Consider the following 12,590-nt stretch of genomic DNA (forward strand, 5'->3'; position numbering starts at 1 on the left):
TACAAAGCCTTTATATAGACATGAAAAGTGAAGAAAATATGTCATGGATTATGTCATTGAACATAGAAAATATGTCATTGAATATGTCATTAAGCATTTGACATGAAGATCATGGAGGAAGAGTAGACATACACCGTAAAAAATGATATTTATCATAACATTAGCAATGTTATTCTACTTATTAATAAGTGACAAAAGCAAGATTTTTGTCGTCCTCACATCAGTAGATCTAATTTGTTAAAGTTATACATTTATCTTTACAATTTTCAGTTAATTCCTTTTATGTCCTTTTAATTTTATCTGTCAAAATCTTGTCCTTACAAAAAAAAATAAAAAAATAAGTATTTAAGAAACATAAAGAAAAGAAGATGGAAAGTCAGAAAGCATTAATTGTGATTGATAGAAAGCAAAACTTGTGCAGAAACTTGCCCACATACAAAGCCCAAAAAGCTCAAATTTCCAAATCAACAAAAATAGGAGATAAAAGTACAATAATTTCCTACAGTGGTTAAAAGAGTAGATCACCGCCAACTCTTGATTAAGCGACAAATGTCTCCTTGCATCATTGCAGGGATTGATTTTCGACACAATCAATGACAGATCTTGAAAAATAAGATAAACATGGAAGCTAAAAAGTCGGTGGTGTACTCTTCAAAAAGCTCCAGACCATCCTCTGTTTCTCATTCTCTGCTTCGAGGCTTCCAAATTTTCTCATCTCAACCTGGTAAGTTTTTCTCCTATATTACATTTTGTTCTGAATTTTTTGTGTTACGTAAACCCGCCAAAAGCATAACATGGAGGAACAAGATAAGAAAATTTTCAAATTTTTGTTGCGCATCTCTCTCCGTATGTGTTTGTAAGTGAAGAAAATAACAGGAAACTCATCAACAGTAATATTAGCAATCCATTTTGCTTCTCTCTGTCAATAAGTTTATTTTGATTTCATCCGATGGCTCAGTAATACTGAAGAAAATTACTACAATGTTTCTGGAAGTATTTAACTTTTAGAGAATTATTCTTTTGGAGGATACTCATAATGACATGTTTAGTTATTCTTTCTACTTTCCTTGGTCCCTTTCCCGCTTCTTTGTGTTTTCTGATTTTTGCCTTTCTAAATTTTCTTTAGTATTAGTTCTAACCTCAAGTGAATAAGAATGTGTATTCCAATGGTTATACTAAATAATTTTATTCATCAGTGTGCTTATGTGTTATTTTGGAGCTTGGTACTCTCGTGTGAAAATATCTACTTTCTTCTTAATTTGCCTACTAAATGGGGTCCATTATGCCACTGAAGGTTTGACGATAGTTTGAACGACATCTGTCAAAGTGATACATTTTTACTGTGATGGATCGTGCAAAACAAAATAAAAAGGCTCTTTCCCAAACGAATAGGAATAGCAAACGACGTGAAAAATACAAAAACATGACAGCAGATGAAAAACAAGCTTTATCATTACAGCGTAGATTCAAATACCAGGAATCAAAAAGACGTAGACTTCTTGAAAATGCAACTCCTCAAAACCCAACTAGAATGGTACCCATTTCTGTATGCTCTATAAATTCTATAGAGCATCCATTTTACACCTACGAAAAAGGTGACTGTGTACATCCCTGTATTACTCGGCACAATGTCGGCTAATATTTGGACATGCTTAACAACTATCTTCTTGGCTTTAGGTTCAACATCAGCTGCATCTGATAGACAACAAAATATAATATCCGAGCTAGCTATGTCTGAAGGTTTGTTTTGGTTCTCTGACCCTACCAAGACATCCTTCGCGGTTTGGTTTACTTTGTGTCTGATGTTATTTCAAATATACAGGCCGTAGGAGAACTATAGAGTTACCTCCGAACATCTGTCATCGGCGATCAACTTATGTTCCACTTAAAAAAGTTCCCAATTGTAAATTTTGTCGTGCAAAAAGATTTGAATATGAACCTCCTGGATTTTGTTGTGACAACGGCACAGTAAAATTAACTTCTCATAAGATGCTAGTGAAATTACGGAATCTATATTTTGGAAATAGTAAAGAGTGCAAACACTTCAAAACATATATAAGAACGTATAATAACCTCTTTGCATTTACATCGCTCGGTTCAAAGTATGATAAAGATCTAGCTAAAAGAAACCGTGGTGTATATACTTTTAAAGTTCAAGGACAAATGTATCATTTGATGGATAATTTGTATCCACGAGACGGAAAACCAAAAAACCTACAACTGTACTTCTACGATAATAGTAATGAATTAACATACAGAATGGCTTGTTCCAATAAAGTCCATGAAACAATAGTGAAGGAACTGATGGACATTTTATCAATCAATCCATATTCTATCTTTCTACGATCTCTGGCAGACATTTCTAACCTTCAGGACTTGTATATTGCTCTTACAAGTGACTCAGGTTTGGACCAATGAGTATATAATCTGCCTACCTCAAATGAGGTAGCAGCAATATGGGTTGAAGGAAATGATGGTAGTGCTATTCGTGCGCCGCACATTCAAATCTATACTCACAACAATAGTATACAAAGAGTAAATTATTACTATGGATGCTATGATGCTTTACAATACCCGTTGTTGTTTCCGTATGGTCAAAGTGGGTGGCATTGTGGTATTAAAAAGATTTATAGGACAGAAAACATTTCTAGATATCCTAGAACTTTTGAAAATGAAGAGATACCAAATATAGGAAATGTTTGCTCTCTTGATGGATGTCTTGAAATGGAGGCTGAAATTTTACAAAAAGGAAAGCGTAAAAGGAAAACAGTGTCTGTCCGTGAATATTATTGTTACAAACTGCAAATGAGAGATGATGATGAAGATGAAATCTTACACACTGGAAGAATATTTCAACAATATACGGTCGACGAATATATAAAACTTGAAACACAAAGATTGGATTTTATTTGGTTTAATCAGGATTTATTCAGAACAGATGTACTACAGGGACTCATTGATATTTTGAGATTTGGTGAAAGAGACGCTTCAAATATCGGGAAAAAGAAATTTCTTTCAAATTCTTTTATTGGTGGGCCTAGAGATATGCGTCAACGGTATATGGATGTCATCGCATTAGTTCAGCACTTTGGTAAACCTGATTTATTTATAACCATGACATGTAATCCATCTTGGCCAGAAAAAAAAGGAACATTTAGCATCAGTGGATGAAGCACAAAATAGACCTGATCTCATTAGCTGAGTGTTCAGAGCAAAAATAGAAGAGTTAAAAACGGATATCCTAAAACGAAATATTTTTGGAAAGGTTGCAGCTTTTATGTATACAGTAGAATTTCAAAAACGAGGTTTACCTCATGCTCATTTCCTTCTAATACTAACTAATGAATACAAGTTGCTAACGCCAGAAGATTACGACAATATTATTAATGCTGAAATACCCGATAAAGGTGTAGAACCATATTTATACTCGCTCGTTATTCGGCACATGATGCATGGTCCTTGTGGTAATCTTAACCCTACAAACTCTTGTATGAAAATAGACGGCAGTTGTAAGTTTAAATACCCAAAAAGCTTTTCTAATCACACTTCAAAAGGAGTTAATTCTTATCCAATTTACAAAAGGCAAAATACAGGAGTAAAAGTTTTAATAAGAGAACAGTTTTTGGACAACTCTTGGGTGGTTCCATACAACCCCTTTTTGCTTGGTAAATTTGATTGTCATATGAATGTTGAAGTATGCTCTGACATTAAGGTCGTTAAGTACCTTTACAAGTATATTTGTAAAGGACATGACAAGATTGCATTTTATATGCATACCAATGAGACAAATGTAGAAATAGATGAAATAAAGGAATATCAATTTGCTAGACGAGTGTCACCACCGGAAGCTACATGGCGCTTGTTTGGTTTTTCTATTAGTGAAATGTCACCAAGTGTATGTTCTCTTCAGGTTCATCTAGAAGGACAACAATTTATTTCATTTAAAAGCAGTGCAGATATACGTTCTATTGTAAATAATCCAATGAATAAACGAACTATGCTAACAGAATTCTTTTACATGAATAGAACAGACAAGGATGCTAAAGAACTAAAGTTGTTGTATAAGGAATTTCCTGAATGTTTTGTATGGTCTGTTAAGGATCGAACTTGGACACACCGACAAAAAGGATGTACTATTGGTCGTGTTGTCACATGCCATCCGACAGAAGGCGAGCGGTACTATCTCAGGTTGTTATTAATGAATGTTAGAGGTCCAAAATCTTACAAAGATTTACGCAATGTCAATGGAGAACCATGTAATACCTTTAGAGAATCGATTGAAAAACGTGGAATGTTACAATGTGATAACAGTTTGATTGCATGCATGTCAGAAGCAACAAGTTATCAAATGCCACATAGTTTAAGACGCTTGTTCGCTACATTATTAGTATATTGTAATCCTGTGAACCCAAGAGAATTGTGGGAACAATTTGAGGAACCAATGTCTGAAGATCATAAGCTACCAGCCAACATTGGAAGAAATGAGATCCGGTTTAAAGTTTTGAACCATATTAATGACATATTGCATTCTATGGGTTCTGACACAAATGAATACAAAGTTGTTCAAGAAACAATCAGGCCTTCAACAATTGCGAAGGAAGCAAAGGAAGTTCATTTTGAGAGGAAGATTATTGTCAGTGAATAAGACATATCATTATACAAGAAGTTAAATAGAGACCAACTTAAAGCATATAATACAATTATTGAAAGAATATTCTCATGTAGAGCAGGAGCATTTTTCATTGATAGGCCAGAAGGAACAGGAAAAACATTCTTATATCGTGCTTTGCTTGCAACTATACGGTCTAAAGGATATATAGCATTGGCAACGACTACTTTTGGTGTAGCTGCTTCCATTCTTCCTGGTGGACGAACTGCACATTCACAGTTCAAAATCCCAATAAATATTGATGATAGTTTCAGTTGCAACATTAGCAAACAAAGGTCACTTGCATGCTTAGTTCGAGAAGCAAAATTGATTGTATGGGATGAAGTGCCTATGGCAAATAAAAGAACGATTCAGGCTTTTGATTTGCTCTTGAAAAACCTCATGGATGCAAATACAATTTTTGGTGGAAAAGTAGTGGTTTTTGGAGGCGACTTCGGACAAACGCTTCCCGTTGTTCGTAATGGGAAGAAAGAAGATTTTATTAATGAAAGTTTGTTATACTCTGATATTTGGGAAGAACTCGAAAGATTGTCATTATCTGAAAATATGAGAGCAAAGGCAGATCCTCCATTCTGTGATTATTTAATGAGAATTGGAAATGGACAAGAAAAAACAAACTCTACAAATAAAATTGAGATACCAGATACTTTAACTATTCCATTTACCACTGAAAGAGAATCATTAGAAAAATTATTCACAGTAACATACCCAAATATGCATACATTCTTTTCAGCATCATCTTCAAGTTCTCGCGTTATTCTGACAACGAAAAATGATTTCGTTAATGAACCGAACGATATGCTTATAGATCGATTTTTAGGGACACTAAAAACTTTTGTTGGTATTGATGAAACCAATGAACCTAATGATCAGGCACAATTTGAGGACCTATTGCATACTTTTAATCCCGCTGGTTTGCCACCGTGTAAATTATCTTTGAAAAAGAATTGTCCGATTATATTATTAAGAAATCTAAATCCATGTGAGGGCTTATGTAATGGTACACGACTGACTTGCTGCGACTTTAAAACACATGTTATAAGTGCTAAAATTACATCAGGTAATTTTAAAGATACGCATGTGTTTATACCAAGAATAACATTATTATCATCTCAAGATGAAAAATTTCCTTTTCCATTTAAGAGGACCCAATTTCCTATACGGTTATGTTTTGCTATGACTATAAATAAAGCACAAGGTCAAACATTAGACTTTGTTGGAATTTATTTGCGAGAACCTGTTTTTTCGCATGGTCAACTTTATGTTGCTTTATCAAGAGCAAAGAGCTCAAATTGTGTGAAAATGCTAATCCGACCACCAATAGCCGCTAACCATGATGACCACTCTACATATAATGTAGTTTACGATGAAATCATTCAAAAAGTTGTTTTGCGAAGTTGATATAGCGCGACCAAGTATTGCTTTGTTCTTTTCCAATTTTATAATTCTTTACATGTTTACTGTTCAGCATACTAATCATATCTTCTTTTACTCTTTTCCTTCCTGGCAGTGACTGCTGCAAAGTATGGAGTATAGACTTAATATTAGTGACATAACTCCACAAACTAGCGAGTGGACCTGTAAGGTCCAGGTTATTGAGAAAGCTAGAGCAAGGCAGAGTAAGGATGGGCGAACAAGATTTCAAATTGCGATTGTGCAAGATGAGACGGTAATCTAGCCACTGCAATGCGTAGTTTCTATTCCAATATTATATAAATACTCTCAATTTTTCTACAGTAAATATTACATAAAATATGAAAGAAGACAAAAAATGCCCTTTTAGATGAAATGAAGAAAATCAAGTTATCTTGATATTGGAAAAAAAATTGTGATTTGGCACTTTATTTTGAGTAGGACAATTGGATTTATACATAGTAGAAAAATAGAATATATTCAGTTAAACGTTGTAGATTATTTAACTGATTACAATAACAACTGCAGGAAGAACAAGTTGTTGTTGCTTTGTATGGGGATGACAGAGAAAAATATCAGAACAAGTTCACTCCCTTCTGCACATATCTGATATCAACTGCAAAAGTTAGAGCGCCTTTATCGTATGGAATTCCTGTCAATAGATTTGAATGGGTTTTGGACAGATTTACAGTTGTTGAGCGAATAAAAGAAGACAACATGGATGATCCGCCATTGCCAGCTCCAACGAGATTAAACATAGTATCTTTGGCGAATTTGGACCAACAGCCACGAAATGCTGAGTTTGGTAAGTAATATTTTGTGTGAACTGTAACAGGTAGTACAACAATATCATTATATCATATTATTTTATGCCTTATATATGTTGTATCACAAAATAATATTTACAATACCCCTATAAACAGACATCCTCGCTATTGTTGTAAGTTGTGGTGCCATAAAGATCGCTGGTGTCCACGGCAATAAATGTCGACAAATCATTGTTATGGATACAGAGTAAGTTTAAAACATTCTACTTATTTGAAAATTTTCAGTGACTTTAGGCAATGCTAAAGCAATTTAGCCAATCGTATTGATATTTACTATTATACTTGATTCCATATATTCATGTGTTGAGCTTATGATTTGAGTGGATTGTTTGTGGATCTCAGAACTGAATTTCAAATGCGGCTCAGTTTCTTTTTACAAGTTTTAAGATGATTTGACATCAATTTTCTGCAAGTTTTTGCTTATTGGATTGCATATTTCCCGATAGATGATATTGTGTGTTGCTACTTCCTTTTTCTACATTTTCTGAGCGTCAAAAAATAGCATGAGGACATGTTTGTGATCCTCCTTTAGTTAGTCATTTTCTGGAATATAAATTCACTAAAACAGGAGAACCGTCTTAACTGATTTAATTTTGGTTTAGATAACATGGACACTCCTTTGATACAGAAAGAGAATCCAAAATGTATCTTAGATTTAGAACCTGTACTGATTTAGGCTGCGAAGTTTCTGATAGAACTCAACAAAGGCTTTTTCCAACTTTTCTTCAACCTCCTTTAGTTCCTCTTGAGTGAAGCTAAATCTTTCTCTGTGGTACCAAGTAATAGTTTTTCTACCGATGATTTTGGACCGTCAGATGTATTTTGAATTTTGACACATTCAAGAACGTCTGAGGGAGTTCATCCATGATCTTTTAATGAAGGATCTTCATTATTGCTCGAAGAAGCTGGTTTTATGTTGTTCTCACAAAACATGTCTGCTTCTTTTGTGAAGTCCAGTTGGTTTTTCTCTACATTTAAACATCTAATGAGCGTAAATTTAATCATATGAAATAGAAGCTTATAATTAGAATGTCCACAACTGTTTCACTGCCACTACAAGGAGGAGGGCTTTTGTCAATAATATTTTATGTTGCCATCTGCTGAATGTTGTCGCCAAAAAATACTTCTAGAAATATTATGTGTCGATCTTTGCAATATTCTGCACCATCTCAGTGAAAATATGAAATTACGAGATTCCAAGTATTATTCAGTGGAGGCAAAGTTAGTCATGACACTGCAATATGGGTACAAACAATTGCAAAAGGTGTACAAAAAAATGAAGCTTATAACTAAGTTACATAAATTGTGTACATCTTCTAGGTTTCTGCTGCAATATGGTTCAAAACAAGTGGTGCGTAGGCTTTCAATATTTGAGCTACTTACTCATGTTCTTAGGTTCCGTAATACTTAGCAATCGAATATAACGTAATCTACGAATCAAGAACTATGTATTTGTTCAGTAAGATTATGGTACAATTTCCTCTGAAGGCTCTCAATTCTCTTTGTATTCACCATAATTCACGATCAAGAAGCCTTCACATGTTTGCTGGAACATGAGTCAAGCCAATCGATAATAGATATGAAAAAAACTGTAGGTGTAGAGTAAAACTAAATACCAAGATAGCTTATCTAAACATAGAGAAAAACATTTAGTTCTCAATAACACTACAACTCTCTATGTGATTAAGTTTAAAACAAGCTATGGAAGTAGATAAAATTGGATGCACTGCAGTGTAAAGGATATTTGAGTGCAACTAAATAGCATGTACAGGCGGTGGAAAAATTGTCAATTTCTTTTATTGAGTTTGTTATGATGGCAAAGATTAAAACTTCAGTTTCGTTGGCTTCTACAGCAAAATGACTACTTTGTTTCTTATTTTCCATTCCCATTAGTTGTTAGCAGAGAATTTATCAAACATTTGGAGACAATTATCAGTGTTGTTGACAATTGATTTTGCTGATTATATGTTTGTGCTTTTAATGTGAAGATGCCAGTTGAGCACCTTTTTAGTTTGTCTTTCGTATAAAAGAAAAGGGAAAGATCTAGGTCATTGCTACTTATTTCTTTTCTCTGTGTAGTCTGTCCATTGTATTTTTACTTTGTGGGGAGACTTTGCTGAAACTGATGGAAATGAGCTAGCTACACAAGTTGACAAACATCCAGTAATCCTAGCAAAGTGAATTGCACGGTCTTCTTATGCTGGTATGGACTAAATTTTAACTTTCTTTTATACATTAACGAATTCAGATTTTTTCGTACTTATAGATGTACAACACAGGAACATCGTTGACAACAAGATATAATTCTGCAATATTGGTAAACCCATTCTATCCACAAGCTGCAGAACTGATGAACTGGTATGAGATAAATACACGAAAGTACTACATCAATATAGTCATGGACAAAAAGATAATTATGTAAATCACCAAAATGATATATATCTGTGTTTATTTATAGGGTGAAAGATAATGAAGAAACGTTGAGCACATATACGCAGAGTAGTTCCGCAGAGGCAGCTTCATCGCCTCTTCTTATGTCGCTACATGACGAGGCTGTACCTATTGCAAATATTCAGTCTCAACCAGCAGTATGCGTGTAACATATACTACTATATATTGTGGTTCAACATTATAACAACAGCTCAACTAATCATCTGCTCTCCTTTATGTTAAACAGATGCAATCTTTTCATGTGGAAGGTAAAATGTCGCTGCTGGATGATGAGCAGCGGTTTTACGAGTTAATGTGTTCAAAATGCTAGCAATTTGTTAGAACTTCCATAATAAAAGCTGTCGACTGTGTGAATTGCGATCAACATGCGATGTTAACACCCAGGTACAATAATTTTGCTTGCTTTTCAAATTGAAATTACTCTCATTGATTTTATGAATGTATAATAACGTGCAATGACATTGTACAGGTGCCGATTTCAAGTTGAAATTGCAGATAGAAGTGGATCGATAATTGCAACAATATTAGGTGAATCTGGAGAAAATCTTCTTTCATTTTCAATGAAAGCTGAACAGATCTATGAAATAACTAAGATAAAGGTACAAACGAGAATTAAAATTTGGTTAAATTCATTACTTCAACTGACATGTTAGAGCTTGAGAACTCATTTTTGAATACAGAATGAAGTGATGCCTCTTCAGCCTATTCAAAGTACAACTGAAGAAATCACTTTCTAGGACGTCGGATGAAACACCAGCAAAGCTGTTCATTCTGTCGTATGTTGAAAAGCAAGATACTCCCCAATTGCCAGCACCATCAACTTTTACAACTGCTGGAGAAAGCAGCAAAAGAGAGCTTGGCAATCTGTCATCCCCGCAGGAACAAAAGGAGCTGATCATGAAAACTACATCATCTAGCAAAAGACAACAGACTGAGCGGACAACTCCAACTAGAAAAAATGCTTCTTCTAGCAGAAAGCAAAATATTGAGCCAGTCACACCTGCAAAGAAAAAGTGAAGGTTAGTAAACCATCTTGAATACGCCTTGTATTGAAAAATAGGTTGACAATAAAAGCTAAAACTGATGAACTATTAAAATTCCTCCCTCTAGAATTAAGTGGATTATTCTTCATTTATATACCAAAATTTAGAAGACTCTCCAACAATTCTTTGTTTCACTAGCAAATAGAACTACAATCTACACAGGTACTATGTTAGAAGTTATTGAGTCATTTGATTTATCTTGTCACAAGGAACTCTAAGCTGGCAAACCAAAATTAGAATTTGCCAATAATTAAGTCACCAAAATCAAGTTTTCTCTTTTATTTATTAATAGATTGTTTGTGTGCGTCTGTTGACAACTTTAAGAAACTGGAATGAAGAGCAGAAAGTTATTAAGGCAAAAACTTACTTATGATAATTTTCTAGAACCACTTGGATGTCAATATTTTGCTGAAAATATACCTCGTTAAAGATGAATTTCAAACACCCTTGTTTTGTAGTTGACCCAAATTTAAGTGGCGCATTCAGCTTTTTTCTCCGGCAATTGCTTTATATTTGAGTCATGTCTTCAAAATTTAGCAGGCCAGTTCCGTTATCAACCAGCCTCAAACTTCATACTTCTCCTTCTCAGAAGAATAACACAACTACCATTTGAGAATTTAATTTTTTTCTTAAAGTATTACGTACACTTTTTTTGCAATCAATTTAGAAACTGTTTTTGCTATAAAAGGTTGTGGTAGGTAGTCTATGCCATGAAGTATGTGGCCTGCCTGTACATATGTTTTGTCCCTTGTGTACACGTGTTTTAGACAAACATTACAACTTGGGAGTCCTGTAAGTTTGCAACTGCTTGCTGAAAAAATGCAATAGTAGATCTAAACTTCCTTTTTGGTTTGAATTTACTTTTGCTCTCGGGTTTGCTCTATTTCTTCTGTGGTTACAACAGAAAAAGCAATACCTGGTATTTCTTAAGGAGTAGACAAATAGTATCATCGGGCTTGCAGTGGCACTTCAAATTTGTTGCTTTATGTGATTTCTCTTATTCAGATTGTGTCAGTGGAAGTAGTTGTGCAAAGTATAGTACCTGAAGAGAATTATAGACAGTTACTTACATATGCATGTTATTTGTTTGAGCAACATTCATAGTCAATCATTGTGTTTGGATACCAGATTGGGCTTCGTTTAGTGGACGACCAGATTTTTGGAAATTGAAAGTATCTTTAACAAGAATAAGCAAACCCCATGCCCAGACAACCTTAGGATAAATCCACAAAAGGGTCCTTAAAAATATAGAGAATCAGAGAGAACACGTATTGGTGATAAAGTCCAATAAGGTTTTCACCATAAGAACTTGTTCATAACTACCAGTTTGTACTATGGGTAACAACTAATTAGTAATGTATTAGCTGAACATCGAGAGAGCGTTGTTGGATGAAAAAAAAATAGAGAATGTAGTTAGCCAATTTGTAACTGCAAAGGTTAACTAGCAGAGCATTAACTTAGAACATGCCTACTAAAGTCTAGAAATATGTTTGGAAACACGATTATATACTGGTAGGGCTTAGTGACGCCCATATGCATAAATATGACCATTTTGCACAGTGATAGACATGAGCAAATTAATCCAATAACCTTCAATTCAATTTACTTAAACTTTTTAATACTTCCTTACAGCTTTCATAAGATATAGCCAGATAGTCTACAATTAAGCCTGCCTCTCCTACTAAATAGAAACCCATAAAAAATTCTCTTAGAACTATTCAGTTTGCCTACAAAATTTTAACAACCTAAGATTGCTTGGTTTTTATAATTGTTCCCTCATTCAGAATCGAAGTGTCAAAAGTTAATGCTTATACCCTATTCAAGAGATTTTTTTTAAAACAGAAAAGAAGATTGATTCAAGTTCAAGTTGGCTATAGGATTATAACTTTAGATACACATGTGCCATTTCTGAAACCCCTTGTAATTCAGATTATCCTTGATTGTCCGCATCATTTGTTGTCTTTGTTGTACCAAATTAATCCAATAACCTTCAATTCAATTTACTTAAACTTTTTAATACTTCCTTACAGCTTTCATAAGATATAGCCAGATAGTCTACAATTAAGCCTGCCTCTCCTACTAAATAGAAACCCATAAAAAATTCTCTTAGAACTATTCAGTTTGCCTACAGAATTTTAACAACCTAAGATTGCTTGGTTTTTATAATTGTTCCCTCATTCAGAATCG

The 12,590-nt window shown here is 34.2% G+C and overlaps 2 protein-coding genes across 5 annotated transcripts in view; both read left to right on the forward strand.

Annotated features, from left to right (window-relative positions):
* Positions 1 to 406: 406 nt before the first annotated feature.
* LOC104234912 (uncharacterized) overlaps positions 407 to 12,590 on the forward strand; it is a 29,516-nt gene continuing 17,332 nt past the window's right edge. For 3 of the 4 annotated variants that reach the window (XM_070152882.1, XM_070152878.1, XM_070152880.1), the window contains exons 1-10: positions 407 to 724; positions 6,180 to 6,338; positions 6,611 to 6,887; positions 7,006 to 7,096; positions 8,989 to 9,112; positions 9,189 to 9,267; positions 9,368 to 9,497; positions 9,587 to 9,744; positions 9,830 to 9,959; positions 10,041 to 10,379. In XM_070152882.1, the coding sequence (XP_070008983.1) occupies positions 6,195 to 6,338; positions 6,611 to 6,887; positions 7,006 to 7,096; positions 8,989 to 9,049 (573 nt within the window). In that variant the 5' untranslated portion in view covers positions 407 to 724; positions 6,180 to 6,194 and the 3' untranslated portion in view covers positions 9,050 to 9,112; positions 9,189 to 9,267; positions 9,368 to 9,497; ... (1 more) ...; positions 9,830 to 9,959; positions 10,041 to 10,379. Of the gene's footprint in view, positions 725 to 6,179; positions 6,339 to 6,610; positions 6,888 to 7,005; positions 7,097 to 8,988; positions 9,113 to 9,188; positions 9,268 to 9,367; positions 9,506 to 9,586; positions 9,745 to 9,829; positions 9,960 to 10,040; positions 10,380 to 12,590 lie in introns of all 4 variants that reach the window. The other variant, XM_070152879.1, reaches the window with a different exon arrangement.
* LOC138875505 (uncharacterized) lies at positions 3,278 to 6,145 on the forward strand. Its single transcript, XM_070154338.1, has 3 exons — positions 3,278 to 4,637; positions 4,731 to 5,582; positions 6,138 to 6,145. The coding sequence occupies exons 1-3, from the start codon at positions 3,278 to 3,280 to the stop codon at positions 6,143 to 6,145; spliced, it is 2,220 nt and encodes a 739-aa protein (XP_070010439.1).

Source organism: Nicotiana sylvestris, chromosome 8, assembly GCF_000393655.2.
Source record: "Nicotiana sylvestris chromosome 8, ASM39365v2, whole genome shotgun sequence".
In the NCBI taxonomy this organism is placed as follows: domain Eukaryota; kingdom Viridiplantae; phylum Streptophyta; class Magnoliopsida; order Solanales; family Solanaceae; genus Nicotiana; species Nicotiana sylvestris.

Excerpts from the sequence above, each read along its gene's own strand:
- LOC138875505 (XM_070154338.1), top strand. The coding sequence starts at position 3,278 with ATGTATACAGTAGAATTTCAAAAACGAGGTTTACCTCATGCTCATTTC. Across the intron at positions 4,638-4,730 it reads TGAGAGGAAGATTATTGTCA|GAGCATTTTTCATTGATAGG; the intron begins GTGAATAAGACA and ends CATGTAGAGCAG.